The sequence below is a fragment of the Leptonychotes weddellii genome, chromosome 8 (assembly GCF_054177405.1).
Source record: "Leptonychotes weddellii isolate Sample4059 chromosome 8, ASM5417740v2, whole genome shotgun sequence".
NCBI lineage: Eukaryota > Metazoa > Chordata > Mammalia > Carnivora > Phocidae > Leptonychotes > Leptonychotes weddellii.
In genome coordinates this window covers 84,094,767-84,115,498 of record NC_138376.1, presented here as the reverse complement: position 1 = coordinate 84,115,498, position 20,732 = coordinate 84,094,767, and the positions used below count along the sequence as shown (strand labels likewise).

The 20,732-nt window shown below is 37.0% G+C and overlaps 1 protein-coding gene across 4 annotated transcripts in view; it reads left to right on the top strand.

Moving 5' to 3' along the window:
• CDK19 (cyclin dependent kinase 19) overlaps positions 1-20,732 on the top strand; it is a 174,593-nt gene that overhangs the window by 57,314 nt on the left and 96,547 nt on the right. For all 4 annotated transcript variants that reach the window (XM_081828808.1, XM_006735468.3, XM_031030363.2 and 1 more), the window contains one exon: positions 6,417-6,492. In XM_081828808.1, the coding sequence (XP_081684934.1) occupies positions 6,417-6,492 (76 nt within the window). The remainder of the gene's footprint in view (positions 1-6,416; positions 6,493-20,732) is intronic.

Genomic DNA, 20,732 nt, shown 5'->3' with positions numbered 1-20,732 from the left:
GTTTGTTGGTAAGACTCAGGTGTCATATTGTTTGAAGAATGTCTTATTGATAACACCTAACTATAAAAACTGGTAATATTGTACCATCTTGGATACTATATCTCTGATGATTTCATTATTCTGAATTCTACTCTTAAGGTTTGGAAAAGGAAATTTGACGAATTCATGGAATAGTTTGTCTTCTTAAGGGATGTGAGAGAGAAGTGTTCAGAAATTGTTCTGCCTTTTGTCTTTTCTTCCTTCTCTGTCTCTCCCCCTACCCCCCTCCTGCCTCAAGTTCTTTTCTAGACACCAAGAAGGTCATCTTTGTTCTACTTCCTCTAATCCAGTATCACGTATGTAGGCTCAAGTCCTTTCAATCTGAAACTACTATGGTAGTTCCTAAGTAAACATCTTTAGGGCATCTCTCTTTTGAACTTCTCAGATATTTTCATTTTTGGTTGGAGTTTTTCTTTCTATTGAAAAGAATCATTTGTGAGCTGAAGGGCCTCCTGAGATCTGCCCAAGTCTTGTTCTTTGTGGTATCATCCTTCCCATCAGCAAGCTCAGAACCTCAGACTTCTCCTTGATTCAGCCTTCTTGATCTTCACTATTTGTTAACTTGGTCCTGCCAATTCCCTTTTTAGAATGACTGTCACAAGTGTTCCTTCTTTTCTCCAGTCTTACTGTTACCACTCTGTTACGGAGAATGTTGGACTTGGAACTAGAAGATTTTGTCTCAGCTCTGCTTCCGGCTGCTTGCCTAGCTTCTTCATCTTTAAAATGAGGAGGGCTTAACAGGGTCGTCTTATACCCGTTTTGGAGCTAACATTCTATTATACGAATCCAGGTCCTTACCTGCTCACACTTACATTGCAGTCACCTCCTCATTGTTTTTCATACCTTTAATTCAGTCCTTCCTAATGACATTAATCTTCATACGTAACTTTCATTGCCTGTAGAGTAAAATCTTATATTTCCTGGTCTCCATTTATTCACGCCATCATCTCTCTGGTTAGTGGTGTTCTCATTTACACAATTGGACAAAGTGGAGACTCCATCCATCTTCAGAGTCTTCCTTTCTTTCACGTACAGAATCAAATTGTTTACTAAATTCTGTCAGTTCTGACTCAGAAATGTCTTTTGAATCCATATTTGCTCTCTTCTGCCACTGTTCTAATCTAGTTCTTCATCTTCTCTTATCTGGACTTTTGACGCAAACTACCAAATGTTTGCTCTGCCACCAGTTTCTAGTTACCACAGTTATCTTTCTGAGCTAAGATCTGTTAACTACCTTTTCTGTTCTAAAAACCTTTTGCTCCACACTGTTGACATATGAAACACAAGCTTTTTTGCAGGACTCATAGGGTCCCTTCCCTTTACTTTTCTAACCTTGTCTCTTGCTCCTTGTCATCCTGCCCCAGCTTCAGGCCATACTGAATAGTAGCACTTTCCGGAATATGCCTCTGTTATTTTTCTCATGCTGTACTTCTGCCTGCAATTCTCTGACCCCTTCATCCCTTCTCTGTTTGGGGAACTCCTCCCTTAAAGGCATCACTCATGGAGTTACCTTCCCTGAAGCTCTGAAAGAAACATTAGTCTCCTCCTCTCTGTGTCTGTTATGCATACATCCTGGGTTTAGTGGAAGTCATATCAGAGTTATTTGTTTATATTTCCCACTCACCCAGAATCTCTTTCCAGGGGGATTGTGAACTTCATGATATCTAGGATAGTCAGTCTCTAATTTTGTTCATCCTCAGAGTTTGGCACAGTGTTGGGACACACAATATTTACTCAGTAGGTTTTCGTTGGTTGATGTAAAATAAAATAGTAAGCCTCTTCTGTTTTCCTTATAAACAATAAGAAAAGGATTTTAACCCTATTAGTTTGAAGACTAAAATTTTTTTAGATTTATTTATTTATCTTAGAGAGTGAATGAGCAGGGGGAGGGGCATAGGGAGAGGAAGAGAAAAAGAAGCTTCAAGCAGACTCCCCAGCACTGAGAGCCCAACGCAGGACTTGATCCCAGGACCTTCAGATCATAACCTGAGCCAGAATCAAGAATCAGACACTCATTGGACTGAGCCACCCAGGCGCCCCATGAAGATTAAAATTTTTATCTCAGCCTTGCTTGAGCTTGAATTTCCTCATCTTATCTTGAAAGATGCTTCTAATTTTTTTGTCTGTCAGAGATCCTTAGGACCAAAGATGCCCCAGGGCTGATCTGGACACTTGGTAGTAGTATTGATAGGAGTCAAAAAAGCCTTGGGCCTAATTATGATGATAACAGATGGGGTTTTGGCCTATAGTTGTACATACAGGCTACCAAATGGTGCTTCACCTTGCTAAAAGTGACTAGAGGCTGGCCACCAAGTTTGGACATTATTGAAAGGCATAAGACTATCTTTTTCATTAAACCAGTTCCTAATATTTTATTCAAGAGATGTTCCTGAACTTGCATCTTTAAGCTTGAGAAATTCTTTCCTGAATTACATTTAGATTCTAACACTGATACTGGTTTTCTGCCTGGGATCAAGCTTTCATTTTAAGGCAGCAATTTCTACAATTTGTACAAATATGTGTTCTTATATTTTCTACTATCTATAGAATTGCTTGCATCACGAGTTTTCCAGAACATAGTGTCCCAGATGGAAAATTTAATAGAATTGCAGTCTCTTCCAAATTTATTTTTCTATTTTGTTATTACATAACGTTCTTGTTGAATAATTGTTTTTCTTTGTCACTGCTGAGAGTGAAGCCCACATGGTTTTGATATACATTGCAGCCATATTCATGTGAAATGTCTTTGAGTTAAAAAAATTACATATTAAATATATACATGTTTATGCTACAAATTTATGTATTTTTGATTCTCCTGGATTTATTTAGTAACCTCCTTTGATTATTATCAATATGCAGTTGCTCTAACCATAGTATCTAATATGCACTAAAATTTAGAAAGCAGTTTCTCTGAAGGCTTTGGAATTGCTTTGTCTGCCTTTAAGACAGTAAATAATAAAGTATTTTTATTTAGAAGTTAATTTATTTTTTTTTAAAGATTTTATTTATTTATTTGACAGAGAAAAAGAGAGACAGCGAGAGAGGGAACACAAGCATGGGGAGTGGGAGAGGGAGAAGCAGGCTTCCCGCTGAGCAGGGAGCCCAATGTGGGGCTCGATCCCAGGACCCTGGGATCATGATCTGAGCTGAAGGCAGACGCTTAACCGACTGAGCCACCCAGGCACCCTAGAAGTTAAAGTAATTTAGAAATAAGATCATTTTAAGAAAGAACAAACTGCCTCTAAAAGCCAGACTCTCATAGCAATGTAGGTAGGGCAGGTTTACCTGCTTTTCAGCCTTGTCATGTAAAAGAACAAATTATTCCTTTACGATACTTAATGTTATGTGTGCCTGAGACACCTAAGCTGTGGGGTATGAATTGTCACTACCCCTTAGAGAAAGTTCCCAAGAGGGGCAGCACTCACATACGTTGAGAGCAACAAAGCCTCTCTGCCCCACCTGCTAATCATTGAAGTATTTGTGGGCATTGTGGGAAAGAATGCATCTGTAGTTTCCATAACTAAGGTGTTGGCATCTGACCAAAGACTGGCACTAACATAGTGCAATGGCGAAAGTGAGTCCCATGTGCCCTCCGGGATCTGCCACTTTTTCATATGGTGAACCTCAGAGGTGCCGCATTATCACTCATCGTCTGACAGTTAATATACAAGAGAAATGGTCTTGAGATACCCACTTTCTTTCATTTTCAATTTCAAAGCTGCAGATAAACCTTAAGTTTGCAGATCTTTGAGTATTTTGCTAATTTAGCAGATAGAAGTTATATTTAAATTTATTAAGTGAAATAATTACTGGGTTTGTTCCTAGATCCCATCCATAAAATTCAGAGTAAAGGCCTATGCGTCAGTTTATTCTGCTTTCAAATTCCTTTGACAGCCTGGATGTGAAATTCAAAAGTCATTAATGTGATGTGTTAATTTTGCACTTTTTGACTTACTGCAAAAAAAAAAAAAATCTTATAGTTTCCATAGCAACAATAACCTATCCAGATTGTGTAATATTCTTTACGGTATTAAAAATAAAACCATGCAATTACATGAGCTTCTGGAGCACTTCATTTAGGGGAACTGGGGATTGAAATATTTCTGTTTTAAAAAATTATGATTTCATTGAAAAATTTCCAGAAAGCTTATATAATTTTGTTTTAATAAATTTAACAAATTTCTTAAAAATTTAGCAATAGTACTTGGTAGTTAAATTAATTATTAAATGTGAAATTTGCATCGTGAGCATTGTGTTAAACATCTCAGGCCTAAGTGCTCTCACACACATGTTCACACATACATTTAAGGTGTGTGTGTCGGGGGAAACATTTGGCTTTAATTACATTCAGTCACCTGCTGTTTGTACTTCTTAATGGCTTCTGGGTGGTCTGAAAAAAGTCTAGCTTTACCTTTGGAGGAAACAGGATAGAGAAAAAGGAAAAAGTGATCACTTAAGCTCTCCCTAGTTTTGACTTTGCTTTTTAAAACATGTCTAAGATAATACTTTGAAGATACTAAGGATTATTTTAGTAGGTGACTATTTTCAGCGTGTCAAATTATTTTGGCTTTTCTCTTTTTCCCTCTAATTCTAATTTAAAAGACAATATAATATTAGCACTAAAGTTAATTAACATAAGTTCCTACATTTTAACACACTAATTTTCATTTTTTAATCATCTTCAGCATATGTCTAGATGTATGTATATTTTTATATGGTATAATTTGTGTATTTTCTCACTAATATATAGTAAATGTTTTCCATTTTCTGATGATGGTCATGAATATCATTTTAATAATTGCATAACAGTCTATATCCTTTTGATATATCTGGTGTGTTTTCTGTTTATCAAAGTGCTGCTTAATTATTTCCTGAATGCCATATATTGGAAGAAAAATATGGATATAATTTTCAAACTGATTGTGGGGGAAAAGTAACTATAATTCACTTATTTGCCCAAACCATAGATGATTGTGAAAATCTTCAAAAGGCATGTAAAATGTTTTAAAATAACAAATAACCTCTTAAACTGCTTTATTTGTGGGGCACCTGGGTGGCTCATTCAGTTAGGTGTCCAACTCTTGATTTCAGCTCAGGTCTTGATCTCAGGGTCTCGAGTTCAAGCCCGGTGTTGGGCTCCATGCTATGTGTGGAGCCTACTTACAAAACTGCTTTATCTGCTAGTAAACACAGAATGGGGAAGATAAGGAATAGGTAAGTAGGATAGATGTGGCACCATTTAGGTGCTATCATTTGAGAAAACCATCATGACATGATGAAAGTTTGCTGAGGCTCCAATATAATCAAAAGACAAAACTCATAGGTGTGGATGATACTCCTCTTATCAGAACAACCCATAATATGAACCACATTTCTGACATTTTGCTATGTCTGGTTCTGGTGTCAGTACCCTGAGGATACTGTGTTGTGATACTATTTTTTTTTTTTTAAGATTTTATTTATTTATTAGAGAGAGAGCATAAGTTAGGGAGAGAGGCAGGGGCAGAGGGAGAGGGAGAAGCAGGCTCTCCGCTAAGCAGGGAGCCCAATGTGGGGTTTAATCCCAGGACCCTCGGGGGATCATGACCTGAGCCAAAGGTAGACACTTAATGACTGAGCTGCCCAGACGCCCCTCATGTGATACTATTTTTTTATGGACTGTATCACCATTATTGAACTGATGTCTTCCCTTGGTTGAGCACCCTGGTAATTACTGGGATTTCCCAGAATTCCTAACCCTGCCTACATTTTTTGGAAAATTCACTGTACCTACTAGGTTTTTCCTAGAGTTCTTGAGAATGAGATGTTGGTGGCTAGAGTTTTAAAGACTTCCCAAGGCTTTTGGTTGAGGTCTTGAGGCTTTTGAATATCCCCTATCCTAGGTCAGAAGTAGGGTGTCCCAATGGATTGACATATTTCTAGAGCCCATCCCTCCTATTAAGTGGTTCTTATACTGTGAAATTACTTTAAACAAGTATAGAAGTTTACATCTGTCATTTATTTTTGTAGTTAATGTTTATAACAGAATGCTTTCATAGATTACAGATAATTAAGACAGGAGTAGAATTATCTTGCAATATGCTTGGGTTTATATTTATGCTTGCTTACTTTTTGAAAGTAGTGGTGTGTTTAGTATCCTGTTTCAATTTTGAATTTTGTGTTTTGGCTCTGTCTACTGTTTTCATTGTAACATGAATTTTTTTTGGTATTTCATATTTCTGTAGTTGTAATATTATCAGAAACAGTAAGCAATGCATGTATAGTGAGAGTGTTTATATATCACTGAGAGACTAGAGTATTTTTATTGTTTTTGTAGTTATGATTTTGAATCTGAAAATAATGTTTAGAAAAAATAATATTTTTTTGTTTGTATGCAGAAAAGATGAAAAGGAATATGCATTGAAGCAAATTGAAGGCACAGGAATATCCATGTCGGCTTGTAGAGAGATTGCAGTAAGTGGATATCAATATGTTATTTATTTTGTTATTGATATTGGATGATGAGTGATATTAAAATGAAATAGTTTCATATGTATTCCATGCATAATTATTTCAAAGGTGTCAATTAGTTTAATATTTTAGATAAGATGAGAAAAGCTGCCTAAACTTTTTAATTACTTGAAAGTCATCTTTAAAAATTCTCAGTGATATTTAGGATTTATAATCTTAGGAATACTGAGCTACATGATGATTTAATTAAATTATGAATTAATACAATTCATTAATATAATTAATCAGTATAACTAATCAATAATTATATTGATAATTAATCAGTATAATTGATTGATATATTGATAATATAATTCATTATTAATACAATTCATTGTTAAAGTAATAATTTGATTAATGTCTATTTTTCTTATAATTTTAAGACTGATACATGTCTACAGAGAAAGGGGTGATATTAGATATTATGCATATTAAATATTTTTTCTGTAATACATGTTTTAGTACTAGATTTTACTAGTTGCTAGAAAAATACGGCTATCATTATAATAATAGGATAAATCCTTAAAGAAAGATCATTTCTTTTTCTTTTTTTTTGTCTTTATATGACATACTTGTGCATTTAAGAAATGATTGTCTATAAGAATACCTAACATTTACTGAATGTTTACTAGGTACCAGGCTTACTAAGTGCTTTCAAGAATTAATTAATTTACTTTTCACAGCAATCATATAAAATAAGCACTTTTAATATCCCCACCTAACATATCAGTAAACAGAGGCGAAGCCATGATTATGGCTTAGAAGGCTTACCATTATATTACCTTTAGTTCAGTTTCTTATTTTAGTTCTTTAGTTTCTTCTTGGAGCTTTATCATGATATCACATCAGTTAGGGATTTCTGTCTCTAAATTGTTAAATATTTATATTGTCTATATCCATTAGGTATTTCCGTTTCTAACTTGGTAGCTGTACACATACTGCACACAGTTCCGTGTTTCTGCCTCACCCACATGGAAGTACGCCATCACCGCTCAAAGAAAGTGTGTGGTTCAAAGAACACAGGGGCAGGAAATCTGTAGACCTGAGTGTCTGTTGGCCTGAGTGGCTAATTAGCCATGAGTACCATTTTCTTTATTTGTGAAATAAGGGAACTATAAGGTCTCTTCTAGTCATAAATTCTTTGCTTTCAGAATGGGAGCTTCTCCCTAGACTGTGCACACTTTAAGGGGCAGAAACTTTGTCTTTTTATCCCCAGTTCCTAGCATAGTGCCTGGCACATAGCAGGTGGTCCATAAATGTTTGTTGAATTAATGAATAAACAGAACAAAAAAATTCTACTAGCAGTCCATGATCCTAAGTTTGCTTTAGAATATAAATATATTGTTTAAAAACTCCAGTTTGGCAGTTTTCTATTAATTATGAAATGGTATTTGTAATGCCTTGCCAGAATAAGCATTTTTGGTAAGTGATTTTTAATTCCCTAAAATTCTTAAACATATTATCTCAACCAATATGAATATGGTGTACAATTTTGCTATTATAGCATACCATCGTTTAGTATAGCATTAATTCACTTTCTACGAGTTAATTGGGAAAAAAGTTGATATTTAAGGTATTAATTATTAGGAAATGAAAACCCAGTTGTAGATGTTGTTTTTGAAACAGAGACTTCTCTATGATGAGGAATCCATGTGTTCCCTTTTCTCTACATCCTCACTAGCATTTGATATCTCTTGTCTTTTTGATGATAGTCATTATACAGGTATGAAGTGATATCTCATTGTGGTTTTGATTTGCATTTCCTTGATGATTAGTAATGTTGAGCTCCTTTTATGTACCTGTTGACTATTTGTTTGTTGTCTTTGGAAAAATGTCTATTCAGTTCCTCTGCCTATTTTTTAATTGGATTTTTTTTTTTTTACTATTGAGTTGTATGAATTTCTGATATATTTTGGCTATTCTTGTTTTTTCTTTTAAAATATTTTATTTGAGAGAGAGAGCAAGCATGAGTGGGGGAGTGGGAGGGGCAGAAGGAGCAGCAGACTCCGTGCTGAGCAGAGAGCCTGATGCGGGGCTTGATCCCAGGTCCCTGGGATCATTACCCGAGCAGAAGGCAGATACTTAACTGACTGAGCCACCCAGGTGCCCCTATATTTTGGATATTAACCTTTTATCAAATATAAGGCTTGCAAATATTTTCTCCCATTCTGTAAGTTGCCTTTTCATTTTGTTGATTGTTTATTTTGCTGTGCAGAAGCTGGAAAAGCATGACCCATCCACAGTCTTCATCTTTTTATCGAGAATTTGCTTAATAGACCTTTAGGAAGTATGCAGTTTCTGGCTTGAATAGTATTTTATCACTACCTGAATGACCTAACCCCAGTGTTATAGTGATTTTGACATAAGTTGAGCATGGATGTTATTATGTAGTGGCTAAGTGCATATATACTTTGTACCTTATAAGCCTGCTAACACAGTTTTATAATTATTGCTTTATGTAGTTGTCTTTCAGATCATATACAAGGAAAATAAGTTACAAAAATACATTTATGCTCTTTTTTTTAACCCATGTTTTTACCTTTACCAGTGCCCTTTATTTTTTGTGTAGATGAATTACTGTCTATAGTCCTTTCATTTTAACTGAAGGTCTCCCTTTAGTATATTTTTATTTTTTATTTATTTTTAAAGGTTTTACTATTATTATTATTATTTTTAAAGATTTTATTTATTTATTTGACAGAGAGAGACACAGTGAGAGAGGGAACACAAGCAGGGGGAGTGGGAGAGGGAGAAGCAGGCTTCCTGCTGAGCAGGGAGCCCGATGTGGGGCTCGATCCCAGGACCCTGGGATCATCACCTGAGCCAAAGGCAGATGCTTAGTGACTGAGCCACCCAGCGCCCTAGTATATTTTTATAAAACAGATCTGCTGGTGATGAATTGTCTCAGTTTTTGTATTTGAGAATGTCTTACTTGCTTCTTTGTTTTTCTTTCCTCACCTGGTTCTCCTTTGATTTCATAGGATAATTTTGCTGGATATAGAATTATTTACAGTGTTTTTCTTTCATCACTTTGACTATGTTAATCCACTGCCTTCTGGCCTCCCTGGTTTCTGATGAGAAGTCAGTTGTTAAATTTATGAGAATCTCATGTATACAAGGAGTTTTTTTCCTACGACTTTCAAGATTCTCTTTTTGTCTTTCTCTTTTGACAGTTTGACTATATGTGTGTGTAAGTGTGGATCCTATTTGGAATTTGTTGAGTTCTTGGATGTATAGATTAATGTTTTTCATCAAATTTGGAAAATATTCAGCCATCATTTCTTCAGATATTGTTTCAGCCCCTTTCTCTCCTTTCTCCTGAGACTCACATCATGCACATGTTTATAGGCTTGTTGGTGTCCCATAGGTCTCAGAGGCTCTACTTATTTTTCCTAATTATTTTTTTTTCCTATTTGTTGCAGACAGGATACTTTCAATTGCCTACCTTCAAGGTTGCTGATTCTTTGTTCTGCCAACTTGGATATGCTGCTGAAATTTTCATTTAGTTGTTGTACTTTTCAACTCCAAAATTACTATATGTTTCTTTTAATAGACCTTATTTTTTGGAGCAGTTTTAAGTTTACAGCAAAACTGAGTAGAAAGTCTAGAGATTTGCCATATATTCCCTACTCCACACATGCATAGCCTACCTCATTATCAACATCCCCCACCAGAGTGGTACAATTGTTATAGTTGATGAACCTATGTTGATACCCAAAATCCATAGTTTACATTAAGTTTCACTCTTGGTATTGTATATTCTATGGGTTTGGATAAATGTTTAATGACATGTATCTACCATTATTGCACCATACAAAATATTTCCACTGCCTTAAAAATCCTTTATGCTCTGGCTATTTATCCTATATACCCTCCCACCCTGCCTTGGTCCCTGACAACCATTGATCCTTTTACTGTTTCCATAGTTTTGTCTTTTCCAGAATGGCCTGTAGTTGGAATCGTACAGTATGTGGCCTTTTCAGATTGGCTTCTTTCACTTAGTAATGGACATTTCAGATACCTCTATGTCTTTTATGGCTTGATAGCCCATTTCTTTTTAGCACTAAATAGTATTCCATTGTCTGGGTGTACTATAGTGTGTTTATCTGTTCACCTACTGAAGTACATCTTGGTCGCTTCCAAGTTTTGGCAGTTATGAAGAAAGCTGCTGTAAACAGTGTGTGCAGGCTTTTTGTGGACATAACTTTCAGCTCTTTTGGGTAAACACCAAGGAGTACAATTGCTGGATTGTATGGTCAAAGTATGTGTACTTTGGAAGAAACCACCAAACTGTCTTCCAAAGTGGCTGTACCATTTTGTATTCCCACCAGCAATGAATGAAAAGTTCCTGTTGCTCTACATCCTTGCTAGCATCTATTGTTGTCAGTATTCTGGATATTAGCTGTTCTAAGTATCTTATTGCTGTTTAATTTGGGACTCTGCTTTAGCCTTCATATCCTGCTTAAGAATTTAGAGCCTTTTTTATCTATTTCCTGGACATGTCCACAGTTTTGCACTTGGGCATAGTTACAGTCTTTTTTTTTTTTTTCTTTTTCTTTTTCCTAGTTACACTCTTTCCTACCTGTTTCCATTTATAGAAAATTCTGGGATATGCAAACTTATCTATGGTAGTAGATAGTAGATCAGTGACTATTTGAGGATGGGAATGGAAATGGAAATATTACAAAGGAGTATGAGGAGTCTTTGGAGACGATGTAAGTCTTCATCATATTGATTGTCATGATGGTTTCATGGGTGTGTAGCTATATCAAAACTCATAAATGGTATGCTTTAAATTTGTGCAGTTTATTGCACATCAATTATATCTCAGTAAATTTGGAAGAAAATCAATAAAGCTGTATGGGTTTATTAGTGGACAAAAGGTCTGTACATGAAGAATTTGTAAAAATCAGTGGTCATAGCACAGCTGGAGGGATAGACCTTGAATAGGAAATGGAAAAGCTAGTTTATCCTCTGCAGTGAGAGAATAAATGTTGCTGTCAACATATGTCCATTTGCTAGGCGGATGATGAGGTAGTTACATTTTTGTGTGCCTCTTTTTTGTGGGTGTGGTGTTAAGTGATGAGCATTTGAGGTAATTGATGAAGGATATGTGAAAATTTGCTGATCAAAGATAAGATTATAGAAGCATTGTAGTTCACCTAAAGTAGGAGATGAGTCATGGGACCAGTCTGCGTGATTGTATGGTTCTCTTCATTCACAGCCCAGTGTGAGAAGCAGAATTGGATTTTTCTGTTTGATGTGGTAGAAGGACAGAGAGTGTAAGGTGGGTGAGAGTCAGAGAGGTGAAGAGGGACTGGACTGATAGATCCAGGAGATGTAGACAACACCATAAGTTAAAGAGTAGACAGAGCTTGTTCTCTGCCTTTTTTCTTTTCTATCCCATGATATATCTAACTCCTAGTATTTTCTAGTTCACATAGTCTCGCCTAGGTAAGAGGCTTTTGATATGGAGAATGCTAGGAACATTTCCCTCTTCGCTCCAAAATGGTGGGACTGTTGCCCATAAAAGAACTTCTGAGAGCAGGGTTGGAGGATGAGAAAAGAAGTCAAAGAACCTGCAGCCATGGAAAGAACTTGGAAGAATTTGTACAGAATGGGAAGAAGTTTAAGAACTAAAATGTGTTATTAGCTCAAGTCTCATTAATAAAGAATGTCATATCAAATTTAAATTTCATTTGAACCTTATTTATATCTTTGTATGGCGCTTTCCAGTTTACAATATGCCATAGTAGGGAGTAATTCTGGGTGATGAACATAACAGGAACATATGAACATTAGCCTGAGGTTACAGGGAAGTTCTAATATAAAGTTGATTACCTTTGGGGCCTATGTAATCATAAGATTGCTGGATTAGAAATGTGGTAAATGGTGCGCCTGGGTGGCTCAGTCAGTTAAACATCGGACTCTTGGTTTTGGTTCAGGTCATGATCTCAGGGTCATGAGATTGAGCCCCAAGTTGGGCTCCGTGTTCAGTGCAGAGTCTGCTAGAGATTCTTCCCCCCTCTCCTTCCATCTCCCCCCAACCCTCCGTCCCCCCTGTTCATGGCTCATGTGCATGTGTTCTCTCTCTCAAATAAATAAAATCTTAAAAAAAAAAAAGAAATGTGGTAAATGTCATTAATTCAAATCTTATACATTTCCTTCCTGATTATGAAATTCAGATATGTTCGTTACAGAATTCTCAGGCAGGGGGTGCCTGGCTGGCTCAGTCAAAGGGGCATGTGACTCTTGATCTCCAGTCCTGAGTTTGAGCCCTGCATTGGGTGTATAGATTACTTAAATAAATAAGTAAATAAGCTTAAAAAAATAAAAATAAAAATTCTTAGTATGGAAAAAGGATGTTAAAAGCATCTGTTATGCTAATTTAGAAATAATCATTATTAACATCTTGTGTATAGTCTTCTAGACTTTTTTCTTTGCAAAAATACAGAAGATTTTTTCCCATAAGAGTGGAGATTCTTTTGTTTTTTTATAAAATGTAATTTTAGCTGGAGTGATACAAAGGTAAATTTCAACTATCAAAATAAGTTGGGGGGCGCCTGGGTGGCTCAGTCGTTAAGCGTCTGTCTTCGGCTCAGGTCATGATCCCAGGGTCCTGGGATCGAGCCCCGCATCGGGCTCCTGGCTCCGTGGGAGGCCTGCTTCTCCCTCTCCTACTCCCCCTGCTTGTGTTCCCTCTCTCGCTGTGTCTTTCTCTGTCAAATAAATAAATAAAAAATCTTAAAAAAAAAATAAGTTGGCGGAGCATTTATTAATCATGTTAGGTTCTGCAGGCTGTAAGAAAGATTTAAAAATATAACCCTTGAGGGGGCACCTTGCTGGCTTAGTTGGTAGAGTCTGTGACTCTTGATCTCAGGGTTGTGAGTTCGGGCCCCATGTTGGGTGTAGAGATTACTTAAAAATAAAATCTTAAAAAAAATATCTCTATCTCTATCTCTATCTATCTATCTATCTATCTATCTATCTATCTATCTATCTATCTATCATCTATCTATCTACCTACCTACCTACCTACCTACCTACCTACCTACCTATCTATAACTCCTGAGTACTCTTCAAAAAATAGAGATGTTCCCAAAGAAAGTGAAGACAGACTGAAAGGAAAATTAGTCAGGGAAGTAGGGCAGAGGCATAGGCTGAGGAGGGAAGAGAAATAGGGAAACCTGACTTTCTGTCATACTTGCTATCTTTCTGACTGCTGGTTTTCATTTGCCACTTCCTCATTCACCTCTGCACAGTTTTGTCCAGATTCTGTGTAACCGCCAGCACCCCGGCATTGATGCTTCCATGGTGATGGGTGACAGGTGGGATCAGCTGTAATGTACTGTCCCTTGCAGTTTTTCCACATAGCACAGAGCAGGCAGGGTGGAGTGGCAGTTAACAGACTTGCCGCCATTTCTTCACCTCTCTTGCCACTATGGTTGTGTAACAGGCCACTATGTAAACTTCAGTAGAATGCCTGGAACTTTCCCCTGTCATCAAGGAATAAGCTTTTGCTTTTTTAAATATATGAAATGCAATTGATAAAATGTACATTTGCTGTGGATTCCTTGAGAAGAACTTTAAAATGTCTTTGAGGAGGAGAGGGGGTGGGGGGATAGGTTAGCCTGGTGATGGGTATTAAAGAGGGCACGTTCTGCATAGAGCGCTGGGTGTTATACGCAAACAATGAATCATGGAACACTACATCAAAAACTAATGATGTAATGTATGGTGATTAACATAACATAAGAAAAAAATCTAAAGGGCGCCTGGGTGGCTCAGTTGGTTAAGCGACTGCCTTCGGCTCGGGTCATGATCCTGGAGTCCCTGGATCGAGTCCCGCATCGGGCTCCCTGCTCGGCAGGGAGTCTGCTTCTCCCTCTGACCCTCCCCGACCCTCACCCCTCTCATGCTCTCTCTCTCTCGGTCTCTCTCTCTCAAATAAATGAGTAAAATCTTTAAAAAAAAAAAAAAAAAATCTAAAAATAAAAAAAATGTTTATGAGGAAGGCTCTAATTCTTACTACTATATTTCTTTTTATCAACCTTAAAACTATTTTGTTAAAGTTTCATGTATTGAAAATGGAGAAATACTCTGCTTATTCTCATTAAGATTAATTATATCCTCTCAATTGCTTTTATGTTGCATGGAATACAAATTTTTCTTTAAATATATGTCCAACTTTATAGAAGTATAGATTTGTGGAAATAGATGTGTAATTCAGGTATTTTACCGTTTCTATGAAGGAGACAAAATCAAAGTATAGTATTAAGTTTTTTGTGAAAACCACCAAGGGTAGAAAAGTTTTTTTTTTTCCAGTAGACTTTTAAATGATTATTTAATAATTATTTTTATATAATGATAACTATATAAAAAGTTTGGCATGATTTTAGGAGACTAGAACTAAATAAATTATGTATGAAATTGCCTTTGAGCAAAATCTGTTTTTTGGTGTGGTCCTTGTGTTCTCCTTAGAAACGAACAAAAGTTTACTTTTGGGACTGAAGACTTAGCATAGATTTTTTTCCTCTTTAAAATGTGTTTTTTTTGGGGCACCTGGGTGGCTCAGTTGTTAAGCGTCTGCCTTCGGCTCGGGTCATGATCCCAGGGTCCTGGGATCGAGCCCCACATCGGGCTCCCTGCTCAGCGGGAAGCCTGCTTCTCCCTCTCCCACTCCCCCTGCTTGTGTTCCCTCTCTCGCTGTGTCTCTCTGTCAAATAAATAAATAAAATCTTTAAAAAAAAAAAATGTGTTTTTTTTCTTGCATTGGTTGGATAGTGATAGTTATTACTTTTCTCATATATATAATATTTAGCTTTCTTGGCAAAATAAATGTATTCTTGGTGACTCTTATAATGAAAAATAGAATCTTGTATGAGTTGGAGATGGGGTTTGGGATTATTTTAGGATGAATCTGAGAAATGGATATGGTGTCAGTTCATAGGGAAGAACCATGCTATAGCACTTTTCATTTCCTTTCAAGAGCTGAGAAGGTAGAAGGGGGAGGGTAAGAGGAGTCACAAGCAGATTCTTCATTCTTGTGGTGATCTATCTGCCTTACTATATATGTTAGGTCATGAGTCTCTTATAATTTATTATTGTGTGTGTGTGTGTGTGTGTCTGTCTGTGTGTGTGTGCTTCTATTTCAAGCCACTTTGTTTCTTCTGAGAAGACTAATAAATCTTTGTATTCTCAGAAGCTGATTTAAATACCTATTGTTTCGGGCACCTGGGTGGCTCAGTTGGTTAAGCGACTGCCTTCGGCTCAGGTCATGATCCTGGAGTCCCGGGATCGAGTCCTGCGTCAGGCTCCCTGCTCAGTGGGGAGCCTGCTTCTGCCTCTGACCCTCCCCCCTCTCATGTGCTCTCTCTCTCTCGTTCTCTCTGTCTCAAATAAATAAATAAAAAAAAATCTTAAAAAAAAAAATAAATACCTATTGTTTCTAGTGGTAGAAAAGAGGTGGGTCACCTGTAGGTTTCTGAGATTTTTTATAAAGGTGACTAAGGTGAGAAGGAACAGTTTTGGAAGAGATAATATTGGTTTTGTTCACCACTTTTTTATGTGTGTGTGTGTGTGTGTGTTATGGTGAGGGAAGATGGATTGATGTGGTAACATGAGTCATATATGTAACTGAAAACTGCCCCACTTTTCCCTCTTCCCCATGTCTAGGAGAACAGACTAGTTGGTTGGAAGCAGTGCCTTTAGGGGCCTGTGATTTCTGTAGCTCCTTTCTCTCCGTGAAGAATGGGTAGGTAATTAAAGAGTTGGCTTTCTGCTGTGTCAGTATCCTCCCTACCAAATAAATCAGTTATTTCCATTCTAAAAATATAAAATGATTAATTTCAAATTCTACTCTAATTAGATTAGATTTAATTGGCTATTCCCTATTTTTAGTGTTGTTTATTTTTCTTTTAAATAGTACTGAAGCAAAATTATACTAGTGATATTATGCAGAGTAAAGGACTGAAAATAAATATGATAGTGGTATGCAAAGGGCTTATCTTAGAGCCTGAGTGTAAATGCACAGTAAATGGTTTTTATTACTATTATTATTATTATTATTGATAATAACAACTTTTTCCTATTTAAACTCTAATCAAAGAAAATATAATTTTTAGTTGAAATTGTTTTCACTGTGGTCAAAGTAAATTATTTTTAAGAATCTGCATTTAATTTTTAAAGCTTATTATTATAGAAAATACTAAACTATAAAATTTAACTTAAATTTGGTAATTATAGATTCAGAATAAGAGATTGAAGTGGAGAGGGGCACCTGGGTGGCTCAGTCATTAAGTGTCTGCCTTCGGCTCGGGTCATGATCCCGGGGTCCTGGGATTGAGCCCCGCATCGGGCTCCCTGCTCAGCGGGAAGCCTGCTTCTCTCTCTCCCACTCACCCTGCTTGTGTTCCCTCTCTCGCTGTGTCTATCTTTGTCAAATAAATAAATAAAATCTTTAAAAAAAAAAAAAGAGATTGAAGTGGGGAAACTTCAAACACTTTTTGAAAATATGCCTTCGGTTTCAGATTGTAAAGTGAGAGAGACTATGGACTTTGGATTCAGATAGACTCGGAGTCGTGTCTAAACTTCACCATTACTCCTGTATGTCTTGGGCAAGTTGCTCTTACTACAAGGACCCATTTTCTAGGTAGCTATAGAAATGAAGCTATTTTAATTAATTAATTATATTGAAGTATAATCGGGATTTAAAAATGAAGCTATTTTAATGGAGGATCGGGTTATATCTTTTTTTTTTTTTTTTAAAGATTTTATTTATTTATTTGAGCGAGAGAATGAGATAGAGAGCATGAGAGGGGGGAGGGTCAGAGAGAGAGGCAGACTCCCTGCCGAGCAGGGAGCCCGATGTGGGACTCAATCCCGGGACTCCAGGATCATGACCTGAGCCGAAGGCAGTCGCCTAACCAACTGAGCCACCCAGGCGCCCAATCGGGTTATATCTTGATTTGCTTCTAGGGCTGGCATTTCCAAGGAAGCAGGCCATGCAGCAGTCCACAGGTTGCCCAGATTTCTCAGATTCTCTGACCCTCTGAGCCTCTTGCTAATGTTCCAGGCCATTCTCAGCTCTACCTTGGAACCAGAATATCAGCTAAACCGCATGAAATCTTTTGACAAGGTGCTTTTTTCCAGATATGTTCAAGAATCTTAAAAGTTCTTAGGAGGAAGGAGTTGCCCGTGAGAGCAGAGTCTCACCCTAGCATAAATTTTAGTGGTGCACACTAAATGTGCATCTAAGCTCTTGGGTTAAAATATGGCTAATTTCTAATTATATTTCTAGTTCATTCTTCAGACTACTTATTCTGATTTATTTGGATTTGGAATTAAACATCCAATCTCTTTTTTCTTTTTTGGCCTAATAAAAATTATTCATTCTATAACCAACTATCAAAGTATCTGATTTCTGTGAACCTTAGTTTCTTCATATCTAAAATAGGATTAATGGTACCTACTGTCACAGAATTGTGGTAAAGATAAGTTAAAGCACATAAACATTTTAGTTCATAATCAGGTCTCAGTGAAGGTTAGGTTTCCTCCTTTCTTTTAAGTTGAATTTGTTAATGTGATGGAAAGGTAGGTTTTAGTGGCCTTCAGTAATAATAAACAGGGGGCCAGTAAATACACTTTTAAAAATTCAGTTACTTCATTGTGGTCTGTGAATGCTTGATTATATTTAAAACATACTTACAGCAGCAGATACAATTTTGCCCCCATGCCCCTATTCCTTCAAATATATTGGTCAATTAACAGAAATTGATCACTACTCTTCGTAACATAGCGTTGCTTGCTGAGAGAATACAGAACAGTTTTTTTCGGAAGATGGAAGTCTTTATTTTATTTATTTAAAAAAAGATTTATTTGTTTATTTATTTAGTTGAGAGAGAGAGCGTGTGAGCAGGGGGAGTGGCAGAGGGAGAGAATCTCAAGCAGACCCTGCACTGAGTGCAGAGCCCAACGTGGGGCTCAATCCCATGACCCCAAGACCATGACTTGAGCCAAAACCAAGAGGCAGAGGCTCAACCAACTGGACCATCCAGGTGCCCCTGTAAGTCTTTATTTTTAAGCCAGTTGTTTGAAATGCCTTATGCTTCAGGGAACACTGATGTAAGTCATGCCCAGGTTACCAGTCTACTACACCAAAACCTATTTAGCCTATAGGTAACTGAGTTATGGTACTCTAGTATTGCAGTACCTGAGAACTACTTATAACATTGTTTTGATGGAGAAACATGTTCATAATTAAAATCTTATATGTTAGGCTATATCTTGCCTTGTCATAGTTTTCTAAAAGGAAACAGGCTCTTCACATCCAGGTCACTGGCTGGGGGTCTGAGACATCAGAAACTAGAGTAGGGATTGGGGAAGATTAGGCGTAGTGTCAGAGGTTAGGGGGCTTTAGCAATCAGAAGAAGGGATAGAAATTGTATTATCCAAGCAGTGAAGATCAGGGACTAGGATTTTGCCTGGGAGGAATAAAGGAGGGAGGGGATAATGAGGGAGCTGAGAAGGCTGGGGACCTGGGAAGCAGCTGGTGGGGTTTCAGGAAGTAACCAGGTAAAATGAGGAATGGAGGTACTTGGTCAGTCAGTAGCTGTCTTGAATCAGTAGAGAGAGCTAGTGAACAGGGTAATCTAAAGTGATAGGGATCAGAAACAGGGAAAGCCCATAATTAGGGTTTTGATACAATAACACGAGATAGCAAAGAATTTCGCATAATTAGGCAAAGAAGTTTAGTTACTTCGAGTACCAGTGGATTATCATAATGACATAGTCTCATATTATTATTCTGTTACTTTGGCTTTATATCTCTTTTTCTGGTGACATAAGCTCTTCACATTTTTAATATAGGTCTTTGACTTAAATAACTATCAGAATGGTGCAAAGTCAAGATGAAGTAGAACTTGGGCGCCTGGGTGGCTCAGTTGGTTAAGCGACTGCCTTCGGCTCAGGTCATGATCCTGGAGTCCCGGGATCGAGTCCCGCATCGGCCTCCCTACTCGGCAGGGAGTCTGCTTCTCCCTCTGACCCTCCCCCCTCTCATGCTCTCTCTCTCTCATTCTCTCTCTCAAATAAAAAAAAAAAAAAAAAAAAAAAAAAAAAAGATGAAGTAGAACTTTAACAGATACAAACTAGAGTTAACAGACTGCACTTTGAAAGGATGAAGATTATTATTCAAAAGCAGATAATTCTATTTTTTTTAAGATTTATTTCTTTTAGAGAGAGAGTGAGAGAGTGTTTGCAAGTGGGGGAGGGGAAGAGCAGAAGCAGAGGGAGAGGGAATCTTCAAGCAGACTCCCTGCTGAGCATGGAGCCTACCGTGGGGCTCCATCCCAGAACCCTGAGATCATGATCTGAGCTGAAATCAAGAGTCAGCCATTCAATTGACTGAGCCACCGAGGCACCCCTAGATAATTCTGTATTATTATAAAAGGCAGTATATAATGGGAATGGGATAAACTGATAAAACATAAATGTTGGTTTACAAGCTTCTGAACATACTCAGCAGCTCAGTAATTTCAAAGTTTGATAAGGCTACTTAGAAGAAATTCATTCTAATTGATTGCAATTTCTACAGTTTGTAGACTTTACTGATATTATTAGACAATATAGCATTCAAATAGTTGAAAGTAAATTAGCATTTGAAACAGAATAACTACCAGAGGATTAAAATTTACCCAAGATAATGCTAGGTATTCTTCATAGTCAAAGTATATCAAGAAAAGAAAAAGATATTTGAAAATCTTATTTGTAGAGTAGTAAATAACTAAGGTTTGAGTTCAGACTGCTTTGTCACCTTTTTTTCTCTATAAGTTCTAATTAAAAACAGAAGTTTTTTTTCTCCTTCCAGATTGTCTGCCTTTCTGCTAAGTGTGCTGTACCATCTTGTATTAAAATAATCTGATTAAGAAACCTAATTTTATTTGTGGTTTTGGCCTTTGTATGTTGCCAGCATGGTGTATGGTGTTCATTTTAATTTATTCCCCCTCAGAAAGAATTCTTAAAGTTAGGTTTTTGTTTTTGCTTTTTTTTAAGTACCGTCCACGCTGGGCATGGAGCCCAACACAGGGCTTGAACTCACAACCCTGAGATTGAGACCTGAGCTGAGATCAAGAGTTAGACTCTCAAACAACTGAGCCACCTGGGCGCCACTAAAGTTAGGTATTTTTAATCCAATAGAAAAAGTC